The 23,937-nt window shown below is 42.3% G+C and overlaps 1 protein-coding gene across 1 annotated transcript in view; it reads left to right on the top strand.

Annotated features, from left to right (window-relative positions):
* Window positions 1-23,937, top strand: part of LOC124716478 — a 101,170-nt gene that overhangs the window by 16,344 nt on the left and 60,889 nt on the right. Inside the window, exon 2 of the mRNA XM_047243177.1 lies at window positions 4,613-4,811. Within this exon, the coding sequence (XP_047099133.1) occupies window positions 4,613-4,811 (199 nt within the window). The remainder of the gene's footprint in view (window positions 1-4,612; window positions 4,812-23,937) is intronic.

Below are 23,937 nucleotides of genomic sequence, written 5' to 3'. Positions count from 1 at the left end.
TCAAGAAATTATTCATACGTATCACCCTGAGGATACAATAGTCATGGGATACTTTCTAATATCGTGGAGGGCTTTCTTTTTCACGACATACTGCATAAATTCGACGTGGCATGGACTTAACAAGTCGTTGGAAGACCCTGGCAGAAATATTAAGTCATGTTGCATTTATAGCCGTCCACAATCGCGTAAGTGTTGCTGGTGCAGGATTCTGGGCACGAATAAACCTCTCGATTACGTCCCGTAAATGTTCGATAGGAATCATGTAGGTCGATGTGGGTGGCCAAACCATTCTCTCGAATCGTCCAGATAATTATCTTCAAACCAATCGCGAACAGTTGTCGACTAGTGACATGGTAGATTGTCATGCATTAAAAATTCACCTTTGCTGCAGTGCATGAAGTTTGAGTGGGTGCAAATTTTCTCAAAGTAGCCAGACATACCACTTCCAGTCAGTGACCTGTCTATTCCGTATAAACACACATCAAAACATTATAGAGCCATAACTAGCACCGAGCGAGGTAGCGCATTGGTTAGCACACTGGACTCGCATTCGGGAGGACGACGGTTCAATCCCGCGTCCGGCCATCCTGATTTAGGTTTTCCGTGATTTCTCTAAATCACTCCAGGTAAATGCCGGATGGTTCCATTGAAAGGACACGGCCGACTTCCTGTCCCGTCCTTCGCTAATCTGATGAGACCGATAACCTTGCTGTTTGGTCTCTTACCCCAAGCAACCCCCAACCCAACCCATCACCAGCTTGCACAGTGTCTTGATGACAACTTGGGTGTATGGCTTCGTGGGGTCTGCGCCGCACTCGAAACCTACCATCAGCTCTTACCAACGGAAATCGTGACTCATCTGACCAGGCCGAGGTTTTCCACACGTCTAGGGAATAACCGGTATGGTACGAGCCCAGGAGAGGCGCTGCAGGCAATGTCGTGCTGTTATCTAAAGCACTCCCATCGGTCACCTGCTGCCATAGTTCATTAACGCCAAAGTTCGCCGCTCTGTTCTAACGTCATACGTCTCACATTGATTTCTGCGGTTATTTCAGGCAGTGTTGCTTGTCTGTTAGCACTGACAACTCTACGTAAGCACCGCTGTTCTCGGTCTTTAAGTGAAGGCCGTCGGCTACAGCGCTGTCCTACCATGCCTGACATTTGGTAATGCTTGACATTTGGTATTCTTGGCACACTCCTGACGCTGTGGATTTCGGAATATTGAATTACCTAAAGATTTCCGAAGTGGAATGTCGCATGTCTTACGGCAAGAAAGGAACAATGAATTGATTGGTGTTAATAACGATCATCCTCCTTCACCTCCTCTGCATTACTGCAGATGACGTGTCACTGAGCACATTTGTTCTGTGCGCGCAGTACACGTGAGGCGTCTAGTTGTTTCCACTGCACTGTGTGGAGTACAAAGGTTCTGTTATAGTTCACTAACCTGCTGTCTTCAAGTTGATGTCCCCAGCGCAGAAAACAGCACGCAGGTCGTAGGTTCTGTATCTTGAGGCTGAAACTGACTTTTAGCGAGGTTCTGTTCTGAAATAATGTATCACTTCTCAGGGATGCCACTCGCGTATTTTAATATAGCCACACGAGAAGACTACATGATCTTAATACAACACCTTCTGATACAGCAAAGTACATGATCAAACACAATGTTTACGAAAATGTATCTTCACACTATCTGTGGCACCTGTCTGTGCCTCATGACTACCGGAGTGAATCTTTTAATACTGAATACTGGCAAACACATCCTGCCACAGACAACATGACTGTACATCTCGACTGCCTAATCCAAACTGACGAGCAGGAACTTAAATAAAATTGGAAACACATCCGACGACAGACAACATGTCTGTTTTTCTTGACTGCCTAATCCAGAGTGACGAACAGCCCGAAACACTTCGCGCGCCATACCAGAAAAGGCGTGACCCGAACACTTCCGAAGTGCTTCGTCTGCAATTTCGTCAGTCTTTTGTTTTTGATTTAAAGTGTTTTTAATAATTCTAAAATGACTGATTGATAGTCAGCTGTTGAGAGATATTTATATTGAAAAATGAAGTCATTCCAATGAGTAGTTTAACTAATAATAATAACTATACTTTAACGTTTTGGCACCCTTGCTCCGAACAAGTAGCCAATCACAAAGCAGCAGCATTACGCAGGCGGTCTTTCTCATGGGAATGGTACCGAATCTAACATTTGTCACAGGTACCCCACACCACATTTCGTCATCTAAATACTTCTTTCATCTCCACTGCTCTGGGAACAGCTTCTTGGAGCCTAATATGATGGCTGACTAAGCAAGAAATATTACAGTCTCTAGCTCCAACTACCATTCAGCCTTCAAAGATTAATTCCCGTCGTGCGGCCACAATCACATAGGAAACTTTTCCACATGAATCATAAGGGTACAAACGACTGCTCTTCCAGTGGACTGTCTTTTTAAATCTTGTGTACGCGATACTACCGCCATCTGTATTTATTTCTATCGCAATCCCTGGAGTTTTGTCATCTCAGTGTGAGGCGTAGCGCCGTATAACGATCCTGCCTTGGAGGCGGTTAGCCGGCCGGAGTGGCCGAGGGGTTCTAGGCGCTACAGTCTGGAACCGCGCGACCGCTACGGTTCCAGGTTCGAATCCTGCCTCGAGCATGGATGTGTGTGATGTCCTTAGGTTAGTCAGGTTTAAGTAGTTCTAAGTTCTAGGGGACTGATGACCTCAGAAGTTAAGTCCCATAGTGCTCAGAGCCACTTTTTTGGAGGCGGTTAAGTGGGAGATGTGTCTCAGAGCTGGATAGTGACAGATGGTGACGCGAGACTGGACGCGCACGTAGCCGATAGAGGACAATATTGGATAGGGGGACTGTGATTTTAGTTTCGATTGTGCCCACTAGAGTGCACTAAAGTAATAGAATGTTTTTCATAAATTGTTCGAGTATTCTCATAAAGTGTTATTATGCCTTTTTGTGTATGTAAAATGTTATAAATGTGTTTTAGCAGTATGAATGATGCGTGAGTGTAGTTTAAGGTTAATATGAAGATAATTGTTTAACGAGTTATGTAGTGGGATTTAGTGTGGGAACATTTCGAAGAAGTATGGATGTGGACAAACGGGATTTTTGTAGAATAGATTTGTAAAGTAAGTTTATGGTAAAGGGAAAGTTAATTCAGGTATAAATAACAATAGTAAATAATTTTATGCATAAGGAAAACTTCAGCATATTAGATAATTACGTTGGTAAAAAGTGCAGTCGTTAGGTTTACTATTTTGCCATCGGTTATTGATGAAAAGCACTGACTGACGCGGGAGAGTGTTGTTTTGCTATTGGCGGTTGAGTAAACTGAACAATGGTAAAGCAATATTCTTCGCGCGCTTTTCTCTGCTGGCAGAGAAGACTTACAGTGTTCTAGAGAGGAGTCGAAGCCTAGCCATGAAAGAGATCGGATGTGTGCAGTAGTAGTGTTTCCGATGGAAATGATAAGTTGCCGGATCTAGCAGTGTTTCATACATCAAAAGTGTTGGAAAGTGGCGGCATAATTATTCCTATGTGTGTGTAGAAATTTCGGAATTTTTAACTGAATTTTGTGACGAGATAAGACATATATCCCGCGTGGCTTATTGAGCAGATCGGTGGCTAAAAACTGTGACTGCATTTGGTACCGACAGACTTAATATTTGGCGAGCATTATCAATCAAAAACAATTAGTATTTTTGTAGCTATTACGTTTTCGGGAAATGCAACACCATAAACTTGCTAACGTGAGTGAAACGGATTGTGAGTGACTGTGTTAAGACTAGCACAGACTTGGCAGTGATACTTGTTCACCTAAGTTTCAGAATATATTAATTGAGGACAAAATAACCAACCTTTCATTTAATATGAAAATTTTCTCCCGAAACGTAGATTAGTGACTTTAATTTCAGCCTGGTTCACGTTGAAGTACAGTAGGTTTCACTCGGCTTCCCTACTGATGATCTGCTGAGACAATGTTCACAGGTAGGTGCAGGTCCGTCGTAAAGGGACGGAAAGAACTGCGCCGCCGCAAGTGTGCCAAATTTCATTGTACCAGTAGCTCGTATTGATTAATCGATTAGACCTTAGATAATGACACATGTCCTTCCAGCTGCTTAGCTACTTTGTCTTCCAGTAGGAGTACAACGCACATGGCGCCAACATTATACCTGAAATTGTATCTATTATTGCCTAAAACTGGTTATTACTAAGTTTAAAAAATGAGCTTATGAAATAACTTCAAATTTCATCCAGCAGTTTATTTCCCAAGCTTAAATGGAAGCTGTTCTAAAGGCACTGTAGTTTTATGAAACAACGTTCCTTCATTAAATATGACGTAATTCCTATTAATAAACTGTCTACGTAGATATATAACGAAAAAGTTTACAGAGTGAAGCAACTTAGTCTTACTATAATACTCTACTCATATCGTCGTCAACGGACCGTTAAATCTCAATATTCCTTCCTTCCCCGTCACATTTATTGCTCTTATTTTCATCCTTGAATAAATTTAACAGTATCTCATCAATTTCTAAGTACGATCCGTATTAGCACAAATGTAAATGGTTTGATGAAATTATTCTTCCAGGTCGTGTCGAAGCTGGAAGCGGCAAGTTCAAGACTGCGCAGGATTTCGGTGACGAACCATCACAAGGGAGGATAATCGACAGGTTCATAAAACGGAAACGTGAGAAACGAGACAGTGACAGTCTCATGATTATGAAGCTCCTGGAACCCTTCTATTTTACTCCGTTTGTCCAAGCCATACACGTTGCTACAAAAACAAGGTAATAACATATCGCTGTAATATCTGTATCACTTACAAAAACAGTTGTTTTCCTCTCTTCATCCTCTAGCATTGTTGTCTGCTACAGTCATATTGTGGGAAACAATCACCTCCCATGAGTAATGATTACTATTATTTTTTTTAGTTCGTAGGATCCGTACTTGCTCCAAAAAAACCTGTTTGCAAAACTAAGCTTCTTTTTTCTTCGTTTTTGAAACAACCTCCGTGTTGATTTCGTTTGATCCTCTTTGGACATTCGTGAGATATTTTCATTGTATTCAGTTACCTTGTTAAGTCCAGGATGTCGTACTGTGAACGTTTATGTGTGTATTGTACTTCATTCGTTTGACGTTTACAATAGTGTTTTTTTCTTTAACGTGTGCTAACTGTCTTTAGTGTTATCTACTGAGAATACTACTACAGGCAGTATAAACGATTTGAAAATAAAACGCGCTAGGAAAATGTAAATTGGGTATAGTGAAATATGCCAACAAATGTCCATAACAGGGCATCCTATACTGCGTAGGATAAACAGATTTCCGTCATGGCGCAGATGGAAAAACAGGACCACACAAACTTGCCACCTGGAATGTGTCACAAATAAAAGAAAGGGAAACACGCGTGGCAAATACACAGACTATCAACTTGTAGAGACGGACATTCTATATTAACAAAATAGTAATAATAAAGTTCGTGACTAAAGATCAATAATTAAAATTGTAGGATGTGATGTCGCGCAGATATGCAAAACACCGTTTTTTCTCAGTACCCAGACTTGTTTCAGCACCACTGTGCCATCATCAGTGGCTTTCCGTTTTATTTATTCTGTAATGTGAACATTTTTATTAAATGATTATAAGACAATGTGGATGTTTGGTTCAAACAATAATGGCTCTGAGCACTATGGGACTCAACTGCTGAGGTCATTAGTCCCCTAGAACTTAGAACTAGTTAAACCTAACTAACCTAAGGACATCACAAACATCCATGCCCGAGGCAGGATTCGAACCTGCGACCGTAGCGGTCTTGCGGTTCCAGACTGCAGCGCCTTTAACCGCACGGCCACTTCGGCCGGCTTCAAACAATAGTTCGTTTCTTTTTGTTAATACCTTTACACTTTGCGTGCATGATTTTTCCGAATCACTTGTGTATTATTTACTACAGGTAGCTTGTCGTCTGCAACTAAACGATGTTGATGAGAAATTTTGCTGGGAATTAACCTATGATCTAGAATGTAATTTAGTTTGTCGCGATATTTCGCGTCTATATTCGTTTTTGCTTACGTTTTCGTGTGACGAGCCTTTTTATTCTCCGCATCATGGTGAAGTGCCGTGATGCACACGTAAATATAACACATATTTTTCACAAATAAGGTCGTAAAACACTTTTCACTTCACCAAAACACAGTGTGATTGGGGTTTGTTGTGTGACCCAGCCCAATCAGTATTCATTTGTTCACCAGAGAGTTCGGAGCCAAATTTGAATTTTGTTTACATTTTCTTTGTGTGTGTGTGTGTGTGTGTGTGTGTGTGTGTGTGTGTGTGTGCTTTCTGTACGCTTCTTAGCTGTGTGTTGTCTTGCTGTGTGTTGTCTTTTACTTGGTGTTACTTTTGTGTGGAAATGGTGAGTTTTTGCAGATTGTAATGTATCCATTTTTCGTGTGTGTGCGTGTGTGTGTGTGTGTGTGTGTGTGTGTGTGTGTGTGTGTAGGTGGGTGGGTGGTATGCTCATTTTTGTACTGTTTACATATTTTTTGATTTAACTTGTCTACCATATGGGTATCATAACCCCTTCTTCCGCTATTTGTTTTATTGTGTTTAGTCTTGTGTGTAGTTCTGTTTGGGCCGGCCGGAGTGGCCGTGCGGTTCTAGGCGCTACAGTCTGGAACCGCGTGACCGCTACGGTCGCAGGTTCGAATCCTGCCACGGGCATGGATGTGTGTGATGTCCTTAGGTTAGTTAGGTTTAAGTAGTTCTAAGTTCTAGGGGACTGATGACCACAGCAGTTAAGTCCCATAGTGCTCAGAGCCATTTGTAGTTCTGTTTGGTCGTGGGTGTTCTGTTTAATCTATGGAGCATCAATGTGAAGTTTGCTTCCTTATGTGTCAAGGAGTGGTTCGATAGGTTGTGAATGGTGGTGCTTGTGGTTGTCGGTTTCCAGAATATCGTGAAGTTGTGTGTGTTGTTTGTTGTATGTATGGTGAGATTAGAAAATGTAGTGTGTTGTTAGTTTCTGTTTCTAAAGTGAAGTTAACTTTTCGGTGTAAGTTGTTTATTTCATTGTGCAGCTGTTCTATGTGTGTATGTGGTTCATCAATCAGGCATATTATGTCATCGACATATGGTACCGCCCCGCAGGATTAGCCAAGCGGTCTAAGGCGCTGCAGTCGTGGACTGTACGGCTGGTCCCGGCGGAGGTTCGAGTCCTCCCTCGGGCATGGGTGTGTGTGTTTGTCCTCAGGATAATTTAAGTTAAGTGGTGTGTAAGCTTAGGGACTGATGACCTTAGCAGTTAAGTCTCATAAGATTTCACACACATTTGAACGTAATGGTACCAGTATACAACTTTTTAGTTTTTTGGTTTTATTATGTGTCTGAAGATCATGTTCTCCAGGTTGTTCATAAGTATGTTAGCTAGGAGGCCACTGATTGGTGATCCAATTGGCCGTCCTTCATGTTGAGAATAAAATTCTTTGTTGAACACACTATAATTTTGTGATGTTAAGACCTTGAGTATGGTTGTTATTTCATTGATGTGTGTGTCTGGTGTGTTTCATTGTTGTTTTAATCTTTGTGTGATGATGTTTCATTTACTGGAATAAAAATCTACATTGATGTGACGTCGCATAATATGAGGGTTGCTGTGTCTGGTATGCGTATGTTCTTGATTCTGTTGATTAACTCCTTTGAGTTTTCCAGGTTCCCATTGTTATCAAAACTACAATTTTTTTAGAGTGTCTGTCTGTCTGTTGGGCTAGATGGTAGGATGGAGCATTTTGGAAGATAAAGGACCTTAACGGGATATTATCCTTGTGAACCTTTAGTAGGGAATTTAAGGTGGGTGCTTTTGTATTTTTCTGTGTCATTCTATCTACTTGGCCTTTCGAGAATGTATTTTTGATGTTTTTCAGTGTCTGTTGGATGTTTTTCTGGTACCTTGCTATCGAGTCACTGATCAGTTTTGTGATGTTGTTGTCTTTGAGAAAATCTAGTGTTTTTTTCTATGTATTCTTTTTCATCCATAATTATCATAATATTCCCTTTGTCTGCTCTTGTTACTATGGCACTGTTCTGTTTTAATTTTTGTTTTAGCTTGTTGGCTGTGATTTCCTCTGATGTTTTATGATTAAAAATAATTTTGGAATATATGAACTCACATGCCATACTTTCCAGTCACTGAACATAGGACAAACACGCAGAAACTTCAAAACCAGATATTCACAACATCTCAGAGCTTCAAAAAGCAACAGCTCCCATAGCACATTTGCTGACCACCTTGTAGCCCACAATTAACACCCAACTACAATAGAAACTGACTTCAGAATACTAAAACCCAGCCACAGCCTATACAGCAAACTGACGATTGAGGAAAACTCCCACATACGGAAGGCAAAAGCAGAAGGAAAACAGGTCTTAAATTAATACACTACACTCTGCAAGGGCACGCCATTTAACACATTAAAGGAACTTTACAAAAAATAAAACACAAACACACACACACGCACACACACACACGCACACACACACACATACACACACACACACACACACACACACACACACACACACACACACACACACACAAAGAGAAAAAGGTAAACAAAATTCAAATTTTGTGCCGAACTCTCTGGTGAACAAATAAACACTGACTGGGTTGGTACACACAACAAACCACAATCACAATGTGTTCTGGTGAAGCGAAAAGTGTTTTACTACCTTCTTTGTGAAAAATACATATATTTACGTGTGCATCACGACACTTCACCATGATGCGGAAAATAAAAGAGCTCGCCACACGAAAACGTAAGCAAACACGAATATAGGCGTGAAATATCGCGACAAACTAAATTTCATTCTAGATGGTACGTTAACTCCCAGCAAAATTTCTCATCAACATCGTTTGGTTGCAGATGACAAGCTACCTGTAGTAAATAATACACAAGTGATCCGGATAATCATGCACACCAAGTGTAAAGGTGTTGACAAAACGAACTATTGTTTGAACTAAACATGCACATAATTTTTTATCGTTTAATAAAAATGTTCACATTACAGAATAAATAAAACGGAAACCCACTGATGATGGCACAGTGGCGCTGAAATATGGTTCAAAATGGCTCTGAGCACTATGGGACTTAACATCTATGGTCATCAGTCCCCTAGAACTTAGAACTACTTAAACCTAACTAACCTAAGGGCAGCACACAACACCCAGTCATCACGAGGCAGGCTGAAATATGTTTGAGTACTGAGAGAAACCGGTGTTTTGCATATCTGGTGTATCTCACATCCTACAATTTTAACTGCTAACACGGTCAAAATAAGGAGCCGCAAATCCAAATGATGAATATCAATAATTAACTTCTTTATTCCCAGGTTATAAACATCATTACATTTTGTAATAATTTTGTAAGAACAAAACTGTATGACCTACCATATTGGAAAGAAGAGAGGAAAGAAAATTGTGGGTGTAGTATAGACAGAATAGCCGGCCGGTGTGGCCGTGCTGTTCTAGGCGCGTCAGTTTGGAACCGCGTGATCGCTAAGGTCGCAGGTTCGAATCCTGCCTCGGGCATGGATGTGTGTTATGTACTTAGGTTAGTTAGGTTTAAGTAGTTCTAAGTTCTAGGGGACTGATGACCTCAGAAGTCCCATAGTGCTCAGAGCCATATAGACAGAATATGCAGATCTTATAGGAGATAGTTACAGAAGCGAAAACCAAGTTTGCCTTATTAAAAGGGAGATTTTCTGGCGAACATAAATGAATTATCTAAAACAGAAATTGATACCAGATTGATTAAAGAATGATATATTATACAATGTGTAACCGTGGTTCAGTGGAACAATCTAACCCTCTAAGGGGAACCTCTTGACTGTCCAAGTAGCCACGCTGTCTGAGGCACCTTGCCACAGTTCGTGCGGCTCCCCCCGTCGGAGGTTCGAGTCCCTCCCTCGGGCCTGGCTGTGTCCTTAGCCTAAGTTAGTTTAAGTTATAGTAAGTAGTGTGTAAACTTAGAGACCGATGACCTCAGCAGTTTGGTCCCATGGGAACTTACCACAAAATTTCCAATTTCCTGTCCGAGCCAAAGTTTTGATATGAGACACTGTGGTTCTGTCGCTATGAAATTTGGGGCTGGTAGCAGAAGTTGCCATTAAAACGGTACAAATCATCAAAAACAAGGCCCTAGGAATTCTCACAAATGCAATTCGTTTCATTCTAAACTAAATTATTGGACTGTTTAGGATTACGTTTCATTTTGTCCACAACTAAAAACAGAATCGTTTCATTTTACGTGAATGTAGAATCAGTCCGCCAAGCATTCGTCTCATAACGTAAGAATAAATTACAGCCCCCTAAGTTAATCATCGACCGAAACTAATGGTTTTGCTCGTAGTGGGACCATCTACCACAACTAAAAATCTGCATACCAGTAGAAGCCTGTCGACTCAAACCTATTAATAAAAGAAGGCTGGAACGACATTAACGTACCTCAAAATTATACAGGGCGAAAGCGAATATAGGCTGTGGTACCAACGATCGACGCTGTAATTCCCGCCAGCGAGATGCTGTCCAACAAGGAAGTAGCTGAAACTTCCTTTCAGATTAAAACTGTGTGCCCGACCGAGACTCGAACTTTGCCTTTCTCGGTCAGCCACACAGTGTTTATCTGCCAGGAAGTTTAATTTCAATGTACACTCCGCTGCACAGTGAAAATTTAAGCCTGAAAACATTTCCCTGTCTGATCAAAATGGCTCTGAGCACTATGGGACTTATCATCTGAGGTCACTAGTCCCCTAGAACTTAGAACTACTTAAACCTAACTAACCTAAAGACATCACACACATCCATGCCCGCGGCAGGATTCGAACCTGCGAGCGTAGCGGTCGCGCGGTTCCAGACTGCAGCCCCTAGAACCGCTCGGCCACCAGCGGCCGGCTCCCTGTTTGTGGCTAAGCCATGTCTCAGCAATATCCTTTCTTGCAGGAGTGCTAGTCTTGTAAGGTTAACAAGCAAGGTGGCGCAATGGTTAGCGCACTGGACTCGCTTTCTGGGGGATGACGGTTCATCCCGCGTCCAGCCATCCTGATTTAGGTTTTCCACAATGCCCCTAAATCGCTTGCGCAAATTTCGGGATGGTTCCTTTGAAAGGGCACGGCCGACTTCTTGCCCATCCTTCCCTAATCCGATGGGACCAATGACCTCGCTGTTTGGTCCCCTCCCCGAAATCAACCAATCAGCTTGCAAGTTTCGCAGGAGATCTTCTGTGAAGTCTGGAAGTTAGACGACGAGGTAGTGCTAAAGTTGGGAGGACAGCTCGAGAGTCGTGCTTGGGTGGATCAGTTAGTAGAGCACTTGCCCGTGAAAGGCAAAGGTCCCGAGTTCGAGTCTCGGTCCGGTACACAGTTTTAATCTGTCACGAAGTTTCGTGTCAGTACACGCTCCGCTGCAAAGTGAAAATTTCATTCAATCAAGTAGCTGATTGGGATGCTGGTGGTGGCAGAAACTTTGACTCCAAGAGTTTCAATGGGAAATGTAGAGGCAGTGACACATCGTCAATGTTCATTTGACAGAGCACTGAAGTCCTACGCATAGGCTTAACCCCTGCGCAATCCTTTATAATACCGTAAGGAAAAGTAGCACTGCTGGTGGTGATCTGCTCATCGCATGATAATTTTAGTCTCGGTAGCCCCTTTAGTGCTGTCGGAGGAACACTGAGAACCACTCAGTCCACAGATATCCGTATTATTACAGCAGAACACAACACAAAAGAACACAGTATTACAGCGCAAAAGCACCAGTCGCAATAATCTACAAGATAAGGATTCGCAAGTAATGCTTGTAAAAGATGACATGGATGAGTGTGGCTTTTTTGCGAATATATACAAGACGATAAAAAACGAGACTGATGTAAATATTTGATACTGCCGCTACCTCGTTTTAACCGGACTTCATTTCGTCGCTTGTCAAATCTCAGGTTGTTAGCAATTGGATTGCTTTATTAAGCAGACTGCTTTATTCGATAACTGTATTGAATATTACAATTATCCAGCATTTGTTATTGTGTATCGAAGGATTCACAAACCGTAATACAAATCCGAAGTTATTATTATTCTTAGTATTTTTATTATAGAGTTCGTCTGTATTGTAGGCCGGGAAGAGCTTGATGTGAAGCTCCGTCCAACGAAACAAAAAAACACCTCCCACAGTAAGTGGGAACAGCGACACCTCTCTTTCACACATTCTCTGACAACTTTCGGCCCCCCCATACTTATGAAATGGCCATAAAGATATGAATCACTTGGAACCTCTATTGTTCTTTCTCGTCGGCATCGACAAATCGAGTAAACGATTGCGACATTAACATCAAACAAATGACTCGTAGTTTTATTTATACAGATAAGCTGCTACCAATTGTTTGAGGGATTATGAGGTCGATGTTTCTCTCTCAAATAATATGATTCACGATCTTTGTCTTGGAAAAACTAATACTGCAGAAGATACGAAATTAGTTCCAAAATTAGTTAAAAAATTAATCAGTAAATCGTTAGAATTTAATTTTCATGTTGTCAGTTGTCTTGTTGGACGTAACATCTTACACAAGTACAGATAAATTCATTATGCTTCACCTCTCTCTTTGCCAACGTGACATGACCTGATAGTCATTCGAAAATTTAAGACAGCTTTTACTTGCAGATTCACAACAATTTGTAATAGCTTTAAAATGAGAACATGATATGAAAAACTTGAACTGATTTACTAACCAAAAACTTATTTTTATTATTAAAACTGCAGTAACGAAGAATTTTACGAGTAGCAAGCTTTTCTAAATGTCCTTAGAAGGCTGCTTTAATCAGAAGAAGCTACATGGCATTATCTGTTGTACAGAATGTTCGTCCTACCGTTTTCTTCCAGTAATACCAGTACTTATCTACTGTTCTACAGAGTAAACAGAATGCTTAAAAAAGGATCTTAGCAGTATGGTAATTCCTAGCGCGCATCACAACAAGAAACAAATTAGTAGGGCCACGAACCTCTTAGTGCTTTTCAACACCTTCTTAGGAAGAACTCTGTTTGTTGTACCTCCATAGTTAGTCCTCCTCCTCTTTTATGGCGTACGTAATACAAAATATGAGAACAGTGAAAATTTCGTATTACAATAGCGCTTTCATGCTTACGGTAAGGATACACACATGACTTCCGTTGATAGCCTTGTCGAAGTCAGAAAAGCAGTCACTAAGACCTTGCCACGACACCAGAGCATGATGTCTCTCCCACTCGTGGTGAAGCTCTGACCTGATTCAGTGATGGACTTAATCTTCCGTCCACTGTGACGAGCGTTTCTATGACTGCTAAATTTTCGTGACAGGCGCATCTGCGTCACAGTTACTTCACACAGTTTCATCTGCACCCATCAAGTCGGTGCACATCGTGTGGTTGGTGTTTCAATCTCTACTAATATCACCTTTTTTTGTTTCTATACGCTGATGACGTGTGGCAAGAATGCTTGAAACAGACCCAAATTATGCGAAATGCGTATGGGGCAGCTAACATAATTCTTAAATCATGTTAGAATGGCCACTCGTTGATGTAGCGTCTTCAATTGAAGAGAGCTGAAAGATTCAGAAATGCTCAAACGGTAAACTTCTGAGGTCATCAGTCCCCTAGAACTTAGAACTACTTAAATCTAACTAACCTAAGGACACACATCCATGCTCGAGGCGGGATTCGAACCAGCGACCGTAGCGGTCCCGCGGTTCCAGACTGTAGCGCCTAGAACTTCTCGGCCACCCCGGCTGGCCAAACGGTAAGTAAACACATCCTAGATTAATCGTGCAATTCACCTTCCAGTAACCGAAATTACAACGGGCAACAGGCTGTGACAGAAGTCATTACTCTCGATTTGTTAGAGGATCCGATAGTAGAATCATATGAGAGGGAGAAATAATGCAAAATTCTCTTAACGGCTCATGCATCTAAGTTTCTGGCAACAATAACTTGCACAAGAATGGAAGAGAAAATTAAGGATCTATTAGACGACGACCAGATTGTCTTTAGGAAAGGTACAGGCATCAGAGAGGTAATTCTAATGTGTTGCTTGATAATGGAGACATTACTTAGAGAAAAATCAAGACACTTCAATAGCATTGATAACGTAATACTGTGTAAGGTGTGTGAAATTATTAGAAATGGAGGTATAAGCTTTAGGGAAAGACTGGTAATTTACTATGTGTACCACAAGCAAGAGGGAACAATAAGAGGGGAAGACGAAGAAGGAAAAGGTGGGACGACGACATTACAAACATCACTGAAAGTGAGGACTTGTTGGTCTTCATATGATGAAAAATTATCTGAGAATGTACATCTCTGGCATTGAATGGAAATCAATCCTGAATTGTGGGAGAAACGAAAAAGATAGAAAGTACTAAGAGAGAAGGAAATAGCATCTAACAAATAATTGAGGAGACTGGCTATAATTGCATGAAGAGGATGGCGCAGGAGAGGATCTTTACATCTGCATCTGTACAACACGAGGCACAGGTACAGGGTAGTTTGTGTACCACTATCTCTTCCCTGTTTCCTGCTACAATCGTGAATGGTGCACTGGAAGAATGATTGTTGGTAAGCCTTCGAGAGAACTCGAATTTATTTGGTCATGGATTAACCGTCGTTTCTCGAAATACACTTAGGAGGAAGCAATATACTTGCCTCTCCTAGGAACGTTCGCTCTTTGAATGTTAACAGCGAACCACATTGTGACGCACAGCGCCTCCCTCATGGCGTTTACCAGTGGACTTGAGTGAGCATCTCCGTGACAATTTCGGGCTTGCTAAATGAACATGAGACGAAATGCGCCGTTTTTCTTTGGATCGTATCTATTTAATCTAGCAATCCTACCTGTTAAGGATCCAGACAGACGAGCAAAACTTAGGTATAGGTTGAACTATGTTTTGAGTGTTACGTTCTTCGTGGGTGAACTATACTTTCGGAGAATTCTTTCAAAGAGTCTGTCAGGCATCTGCCTTTTCTACAGTTAGTGTCCGTACGAATACTCTCATATATTTAACAGATTTGCGTGCTTCTCCTGACTTTTCAGTAAACGTGTCACCATAAAACAATAGGTCTTTATGTGATGTATCTGTTTATAGTGTTGGGCAACTGCCACTTCCTGCAGCAACTGTCGATCCTTTACAGTTCTTCCTGCATTTCGTCACACTTTCCTAGCGTTACGACTTCGTATACAACAGTATAGCCTCATTCCACTTACGTTTTCTACTAGGCCATACACACAATATATATATATATATATATATATATATATATATATATATATATATATATAAATTTAGTGGACAGTAATGGTCCTATAACACTTTCACCGAACACGCACGCACCAAGTTCATTTTTCGTCTGTGATTTCTCTCCGTTAAGAATGTCATGGTGAGTGCTATTTTAACGGAACTCCTCTATACACAGACAAAGCTGGTCCTGTAATCCGTAAGCATACATTTTGTCCATTATGTAACAGTGCATAAATGAATAGAGCGCCTTCTGGAAGTTGAGGAACACAGTATCAGCCCGTACACCGGAGTCTATACCTCGTGGGTAGTAAGGTAGCAAGGGGAGAACCGGAACAACAGAGTCTGCACTTTTCGATGTTATACCACAGCTGATAGAGTTGTATTGGCCGATTCAATACTACTCCCGGGCAAGAGGAGGGGAGGGAAAGAAGGGGCCCACTGGCCCCATTTCTCTCGGCCAATACAGATCATTTGAGATCTGTGCTGTGTACTGAAAGGATCAGCAAGTCCGTAGTAGAAGGAAATGTTTCCTGTGATTATTTATAACCAATATATATATATTCTTCAGTAATAACTTCTCAATCCCTATTTCTATAGAGCAAATGCCAGAGTCCAATCATCATAGTGAGACGATCGTAATTAATTTGGTCAACTAACACGCAGTTCTACCTGCTTGATGTGTAAATGCGCCCATTCTTGTAGAAAAGACACATGAAATGCACATTATAAATAATGAGCTGCCTGACGTTGAAAAATGGTTCAAATGGCTCTGAGCACTATGGGACTTATCATTGGTAATCTCTGCCGCGCACTGTACAATGGCTAGTTTTTGTTTTCGTTTGGATGTAGGATATCCGCAGGGGCATTGTTCAGTGCAATGTCATACCATCCCCCCCCCCCCAAAAAAAAGGAACATATGTTGTAAAAAAATGGCTCTGAGCACTATGGGACTTAACTTCTAAGGTCATCAGTCCCCTAGAACTTAGAACTACTTAAAACTATCTAACCTAAGGACACACCCATGCCCGAGGCAGGAGTCGAACCTGCGACCGTAGCGGTCGCGCAGTTCCAGACTGAAGCGCCTAGAACCGCTCGGCCACCCCGGCCGGCCCTGACGTTGAGATCACAAATTGCAACTCCTCCTTTTGAGCAATTGTATTTACACTCTGTAATGACAGGATTCGGTTCTTCTGTAAATAATAGAACTGACATAACAAAATAATACGAAGTAAGATACTTTGGCACTATAAGTTAATGCGTCATAACAAATTCTGCAAAATAGCGGTACCCTTTACCATATGACACTTTGAAGATGTCATTCTAAAAAGAAAGTTAGTCCACCCACTCCTCCGGGTAAATTGTGTGAATGACTCTCTTTAACATGGTCATTAACTTAAAATTCCCTAGGCGGTACTGCCCGCCCGCGGTTGGCGCCGTTTGTATACTTCTGCTGCGATCTGCGTGCACGTCGGAAACCTGGCTTCTCTGCCAGTGTTAAGCCTGTGTTGCTGTGCCAAAGATGACCTGTCAGACTACCACATCAGGATAAGGTGGTGTACTTTGCTTGTCTTACTAACCACCATTAAGGGATGCCACTATTCCAGATCCAGTCATCCAGGTCCGGAATACTATTTGATTTTGTAGATAACTTGCTGTGATCTTTGCCAATATCAACTTAATACTTTTCCAACAAGAATCTAACGGAGACTCTGCGTATGCCCTGAGACATGCTTGTCACTAAGAGACTTTATACAAATGGTTTCCGACATTCGTGAACAGCTACGTACCATGTCTGACTCCATACCACACAACCGACTAAAAAGAGTTTAGCTTAAAGTTGGTGGAGCCCCTGACCATTCTGATGTCGCCGTGTGGAATTAAGATATTTACACTTATTACTGTTGAAGCCCGAGACGCCCTTCCTCACCAGCACGTGCAGTTAACTCATTTAGAGAATAACTTGCGGCGGATTCATATAATTGTCACCGAGTTAGTTCAACGAAATGACGAGTTAGAGAACTTCGTTGGCACAAATTCACAATTGTCTATAAGATGGCAGTAGCGAATTGCGCCATTGGAATAATATTGGTACATTGGTAATCTCCGTTATGTATTGTACAATAGCTAATTTTTGTTTTTGTTTGGATGTAGGATATCCGCAGGGCCATTTCATCCCCCCACCCCCACCCCAAAAAAAGCACATATGTTGTAGATTGGTTGTCATAATATACTAGTGCGATCATAAATCTCTGAACCAACTGTGTATCGGTATAAGCAGGGGAATTTGGGACATCAACGAGCCAATCACCAGATAAGGTTCTAATATATTTGTGGTGGTAAATGTTTTGGAAATTTTGTGGTAAGTTCCTGTGAGACCAAACTGCTGAGGTCATCGCTCCCTAAGCTTACTCACTATCTGGTCATACTGGACTCTTACACACTACTTAATCTAACTTAAACTAACTTACGCTAAGAACACACACACATACCCATGCCCGAGGGAGGACTCGAAGCTCCGACAGGGGCAGCCGCGCGAATTATAATTAAAGTTCGTTAAAGTGTGGTTATGAAATAAATGGCGCTGTATATATAATCAGAAGCTGCGGAGGCTATGTAGCACAAAGCTAAATAGATAAAGATTTCCAAGTTTTCAATGAATTATGAAAGAAAAACATTAAACATCAAAGTTCACGTTACTCTGACAGTGACCGTCAAATCTTCCGCTAGTAAGCTGTACAATGTCAGACTTTGAGGGACAGAAAATAATAGGTGGATGATGTACTTCATGCTGCTATAATCACATTATTTCATCAGTTTGTTTGTATTTAGAAGATGAAACACGTAGATTTCGCTTTTAAATAAGACATCTTATTGAGAGATCACCTATTAATGTCTGGATCATATATATCATGCGCTATGAGCGGCAGCACGTCGTATAATAATTTTTCACACACTGGCATACAAAGCCATCCCCTAGGGCGACTCGCATGGTGCATATGTAAATATGATTTTGAACAACTGTGGCAGCACATTATTTAACAAATTTCATCAATATCCCACCGGTTTCCACGGAGTGATTTTTTTCGCACTAGCGCACAGGAGTGCAACTGCCGGAAGAGAGTTACTTACAGTCGTCTGCGCGGTTCGGATGTCACCGGCATGTGTTCCTCTCTCGACCGAGGGTAGGCGGCTGCGGGTCCAGCTCACGCTGCTCCTCACAGGCGGAACAGTGGATGACGAACGAACATAGCGAGTGGGCCGTCCGCAAGGGATAAGCACGCCTCTCGTGCGGCGTTTTGGCGGCAGCACGGCGTCGCGTTGGTGTCGCTGAGGTAGAATCGTAATCATGCTTTCCACTATACATGAAAATAATAATGCAGTGTCAGCTATCCACATGTGGTTATGTGGTAGACATCTGGAAGAAGTACGTTCAAAAAATGGCTCTAAGGACTGTGGGACTTAACATTTGAGGTCATCAGTCCCGTAAACCTAACTAACCTAAGGACATCACACACATCCGTGCCCGAGGCAGGATTCCAACCTGCAACCGTAGCAGTCGCTTGGTGAAGAAGTATGCTTGGTACATACCCTGGCTGGAGGAGCACTCACATCTCTAGCTGCCGTTGTGTAGGCTGGCTAGGCCTACTCCCTAGCGCTAGATTAAGAGCAGGTATCTTCCTTCCTACACCCAGTGGCTATTGAAAAAGACTAGCCGGGACACTCCATAGCGTTGGATCAATAGTAGCTACCTTCCAAAACGTATGCTTCTCAGCAAAAAGAAAAAAAATATTTTGGTATATTTTTTCTGGCTTCATTCTTGTTCAAAATACTCACATTCCAGCTGTCGTGTTTCGGGGAATTCTGCTTACCCTTTGAGAACTGACAGTAGGCAGCATTAGCCTGGTATAGGGTGTTCATAATTAAAGTGCAGCATTGCGGGTTGTAATTATCGTATGACAGCGAAACTTGGTAGATATGCTAATCCATTAAAGTGGAACCGATTTACACTGGCAAAAATTTGGCCACCAGGTGCACATCTGACACTGTACACTGTTTATATGACGATACGATATCCATGCTGTCACATGACAAGCCATAACATGAGTGAACAGTGTGGCTGTCGAGGAGAGAGACAATTCGCTGTTTGTTAAACTGCTTTAAGTAAGCGGCAGAAACTACAGCACAGCATTCAAGGATTGTTGCCGACTGAAAGGTCTGTAGGAAAGACCCGATGTCATTAAATGATTAAAAAGAATGATATTCGAAAACAGGGGTAATCTTGGTGTGACGCCAGGAAGAGGGAGGCGTCCTATCCAGTTGGACGTTACTGACGAGGCTGCTGTTACAAAAACTGATCATACAGTACGTGCCCGGCGTACTACTATTGCTCGTGCAATGTCACGAGAATCGTTCATTCCATGGTCAAAAGTAGAGAAAGTTCTGCGGCCTATATTATACTGGTACGTATACAAAATCCAGACGGTGTAGCAACCGAAACATCGTGATCCGCAGCATTATTCTGAATTTATTCTTCAGTTTCTAATACGGATCGAAGCTGATGACATATGCTCGGGCAATATTTTATGAAATGACGGGGCACGTTTTACACTACAGAACTGCCGAATACTGTTAAACCACGTGTTGTGTGCGAGGAGTCATTGCACTCGCCGTATGTGAGTGTGTGGTGTGGATTCACAAGCAGCTTTATCCTAGGTCCGTTATTCTTTTAAGAGTATCCGTCTGCACGTTATAGACACCTCCTTGTCCAGCATGAAATTCCTCTTTGAAAAAGTCCAGCTGTGTGGAAACCGCTGTTTTCATGCAAGATGGTTAATAATAAAATCAACATTATGCCTTTCTCACTTTTTTGACTTGTCTGTTCACGTGCCGATCATAATTCATTACATATGGTTACATTTCTATGTCCTCCTGGTGGCCGCATTAGTATGTCTACCACGTTTAAATGCCATACGATAATTACAGCCCGCATTGGACCTCCGTGAGTACCTGCACATTAATTCCAGCCTCCTGGAACAACCTGCGTTTGGCTTTATACAATAAATCGCGGACTGCGGCGGAGGTGGCCCCGTGTTTACCGACTCTTTGGTAAGCAGTAATGATTTGTTTCTCTATGTACTTGCTTACTGCGTTCATGCTTCGTCTCATTCCATTACCAGACATACCAAATATACGTCCTCGAGCACATTATAGTTCCGAATTTATGGAGGCAGTGCAAAACGTGCAACAATCGTTTCATCTGATGTACTTACAGTGAGTATTTGTGTAACGAGAAATTAGGGACGATTATAGCCATTGCCCAATATTTTACTGGTAATCGTGTTAAAGAAGATTTCACTAACATTTTTTATACCATGGCGTCATCAAAAGTGTCTTATGGTAATATTTACCGCCATTTTTGCGGGATATGTTACGTCATTAATTCATAATGCCAAAGTGTCTAACCACTTATTATTTTGTTATATATCATTGTTCTTATTTACAGAATCCGATCCCTTCGCTACAGCATTTAAATGCAATCACTCAAAAGGGAGAGTTGGAATCAATTTGTTATCTTAACAAGAGATAGCTAATTATTCACAGTGTGCATTGCACGCATCTTTTCTATAAGAGTGGAGGCATTTACACATAAAGTAGATACCACTGTATGCCAGTTGACCAAATTAATTCTCTCACTATGGTGAGTAGACTCATGCAATTATTCAAAGAGAGTAAGGATAGAGCAATTACTGTTAGCCGAACGACAGCAGGTCCGATAAATCTGGAAGACTGTCTCTGGGCTGCTGCGTTTCAGCTACTATCGGGTGAGAGACCTGTTGTACAGCTGAATAAAAGTTTAATCGAATATATCCATAACAGTATTATTAATCGATGGAAAAGTACTTACTTTGTCATCTTCTGATTTTGGTCCGACCTCTGCTGATGTGCTTAATGACCATCCTTTCACTACGGAGCACGGACTTACAGGGATTTCTGTTGGACGAGAGCAGTAGGAGGGGGCGGGGACCCTGGCGACTGAGTGAAATCATGTTGACGTCGACGTTTCGCGACTAATCCGCCGTACTCTCCCCTTACCTTGCCGCCTCCTCCTCCTCCTCTTCCTACTTCGCCTCCCCTTACCAACCCCATTCCCTCACCATGGGTGACCTTAAATAAGACACGCACAACTGCATCAACTGTAATAAGACAGCTTCATTGCTTCACGGGTGATGCGTTGAATAACGTTATGAAAACGACACTTTTTTCACTTGCTGCTTATTTTTACAGACCCACCACCTGATTGCTTACGGTGGGTCATTTACTACCTACTGGCCACTGTGATCGATGTATGGGACCCGGGTGGATCTGAGTAGCAGTTCCACCAGGCGCCCACATCCGATCACACCGTTGCTCGTGTTCCGCCACGTGGAAGCAGGCTTATTGTTCATTTCAGTCTCTTCGTTTTTTTTATTGTTTTGTTTCTGCAGATTCGTACTTTTACAAACTACATAATACATGAATTGAAAATTGAAATATAAAACTTTTTGAATTTAAGAAGAAACAAAAAGACGGATATGTAAGACCTAGAGATGTTAGTCCCGCCGCCTAAATGCGTGAGGGTGGTCCTCACACCACATTCCTTGAAGTAATTGTTGTGTCTATATACGTATTTACAGGTTTACAGTGCCCGTTGCCGTAGGCAATTTGCGGCAATACGCCGGCATTTTAAGGCTAACTTACACTAAAATATCCCTGGTTATTTACCTAGCTTATATGTACAGGTTTATATTGCCAGTTGCCTTTGACAATTTGCGACAATGCGCCGGCACTTCACTACCTACCTTACCCTAATGTGCACTACTAAGTGCCCATGATTGGAATTGGATATTATTACTAAACGTATTATATTATTACCAAATATACATGCAGTTAAGTAGCAGTCTAGTTACTAAATGTGCTGTCGTCTGCACTGTCTACCATATTGCTTTCTGTGCCGTCTTCAGTGTCGTTATCCACCCTACGGAATCGTTGTAGACGTTGTCTGCTTGTAATGTGTCCCTGATGTGAAACTTCTTGGCAGATTAAAACTGTGTGCACCGACCGAGACTCGAACTCGGGACCTTTGCCTTTCGCGGGCAAGTGCTGTACCATCTGAGCTACCGAAGCACGACTCACGCCCGGCCCTCACAGCCTTACTTCTGCCAGTATCTCGTCTGCTACCTTCCAAACTTTACAGAAGCTCTTCAGCGAACCTTTTGGAAGGTAGGAGACGAGATACTGGCAGAAGTAAGGCTGTGAGGACCGGGTGTGAGTCGTGCTTCGGTAGCTCAGATGGTACAGCACTTGCCCGCGAAAGGCAAAGGTCCCGAGTTCGAGTCTCGGTCGGTGCACACACTTTTAATCTGCCAGGAAGTTTCATATCAGCGCACACTCAGCTGCAGAGTGAAAATCTCATTCTGTCCCTGATGTGTCTGTAATTCTCTCAGAATAGGACTATATGTTCGGGAGAGCCCATCTCCCCACACGTAGAAGTCTGCATCAAACTCACGCGGTTCAGGTACGTGGGATAAGGTCCGTGTCCTGTTAAGACGTGAACTATGCCGCCGCTAGGATCGGCATATTTCATTCTTAACCGTTCCGATACGTCCGAAAGAATGTGTGGACTCTCCGTTCCTTATCACTTGTTCCCCACTCATTCTGTCTGGTTTCCATTCGCCAAAGTTTAAGCTGGCGCTTTTGATTAAGGGTGCACCTATTATTTAGCTAACTCGGTCTAACCTACCCATCTTTAACCAGTACTGTGCAGCCTTATATGTATGGTGATATCAGTCGGTTAGTTTCCGAGCACCACGCTTAGCGCTTCGACCGACGTGGTGCACAAATTTCCCACAGTCTGACACTTCTCTGCCCTCGCCTTACCGCCGTTCTGTTACTGCGAGGATTGGCCGTTGCGCCCATGTACTTGCTGCAAAACTGAGTGCTGATTCGACGAGTGCACAGTGGTAGGTTCTGATTACTGGAAAGGGTGGTCTACATCGTAATGAATTTAGCCTTGCCAGTTTGTGTAGCATTTCTTCTGCTTTGTCTGTCGTTACTCTGATGCGGTCGTGGAAGCTCCTTCTCGTCTACGTGTACTCCTAGATAGTGTCGCAGTCATCCTCTTTCTGTTTGTGTTCCCGGCTTTTATTGAAGGATCCCGTTTCAAGAGACCCTTCAAGAGAGTATATGTTATTTTGTGGCCTGCTATCTGGAGTTTTTGTGCACCATTGTATGCCACGCGTCTTCTCTTCTAGCTGGGCTCTACTGTTAGCAGGAACTACTACCAGCAGGTCGTCTGCATAAGCGACAACTCCATTTGTCCTATCGTCCCCATCCAAGAGTTCTAGGAGGGGTTCAGTAGTGATATCCCAGAAGATGGGTCCACAGATCGATACTTGTGGGCATCCTTCTGTAATCCTCCTAATAGCTTTGCGATTGCCCATGCGCCATTCCACTACTCTGTCCCTGCACTAGTCCAAGAGACTATTATACAGAAAATGGGGCACCTCCAATCGTTGTAATCTCGCAAATAGTACTGACCACAGGTTGTCAAAAGCACCTGCGATGTCT

Source organism: Schistocerca piceifrons, chromosome 1, assembly GCF_021461385.2.
Source record: "Schistocerca piceifrons isolate TAMUIC-IGC-003096 chromosome 1, iqSchPice1.1, whole genome shotgun sequence".
Taxonomy (NCBI): Eukaryota; Metazoa; Arthropoda; class Insecta; order Orthoptera; family Acrididae; genus Schistocerca; species Schistocerca piceifrons.
This window is presented reverse-complemented; position numbering and strand designations above follow the sequence as displayed.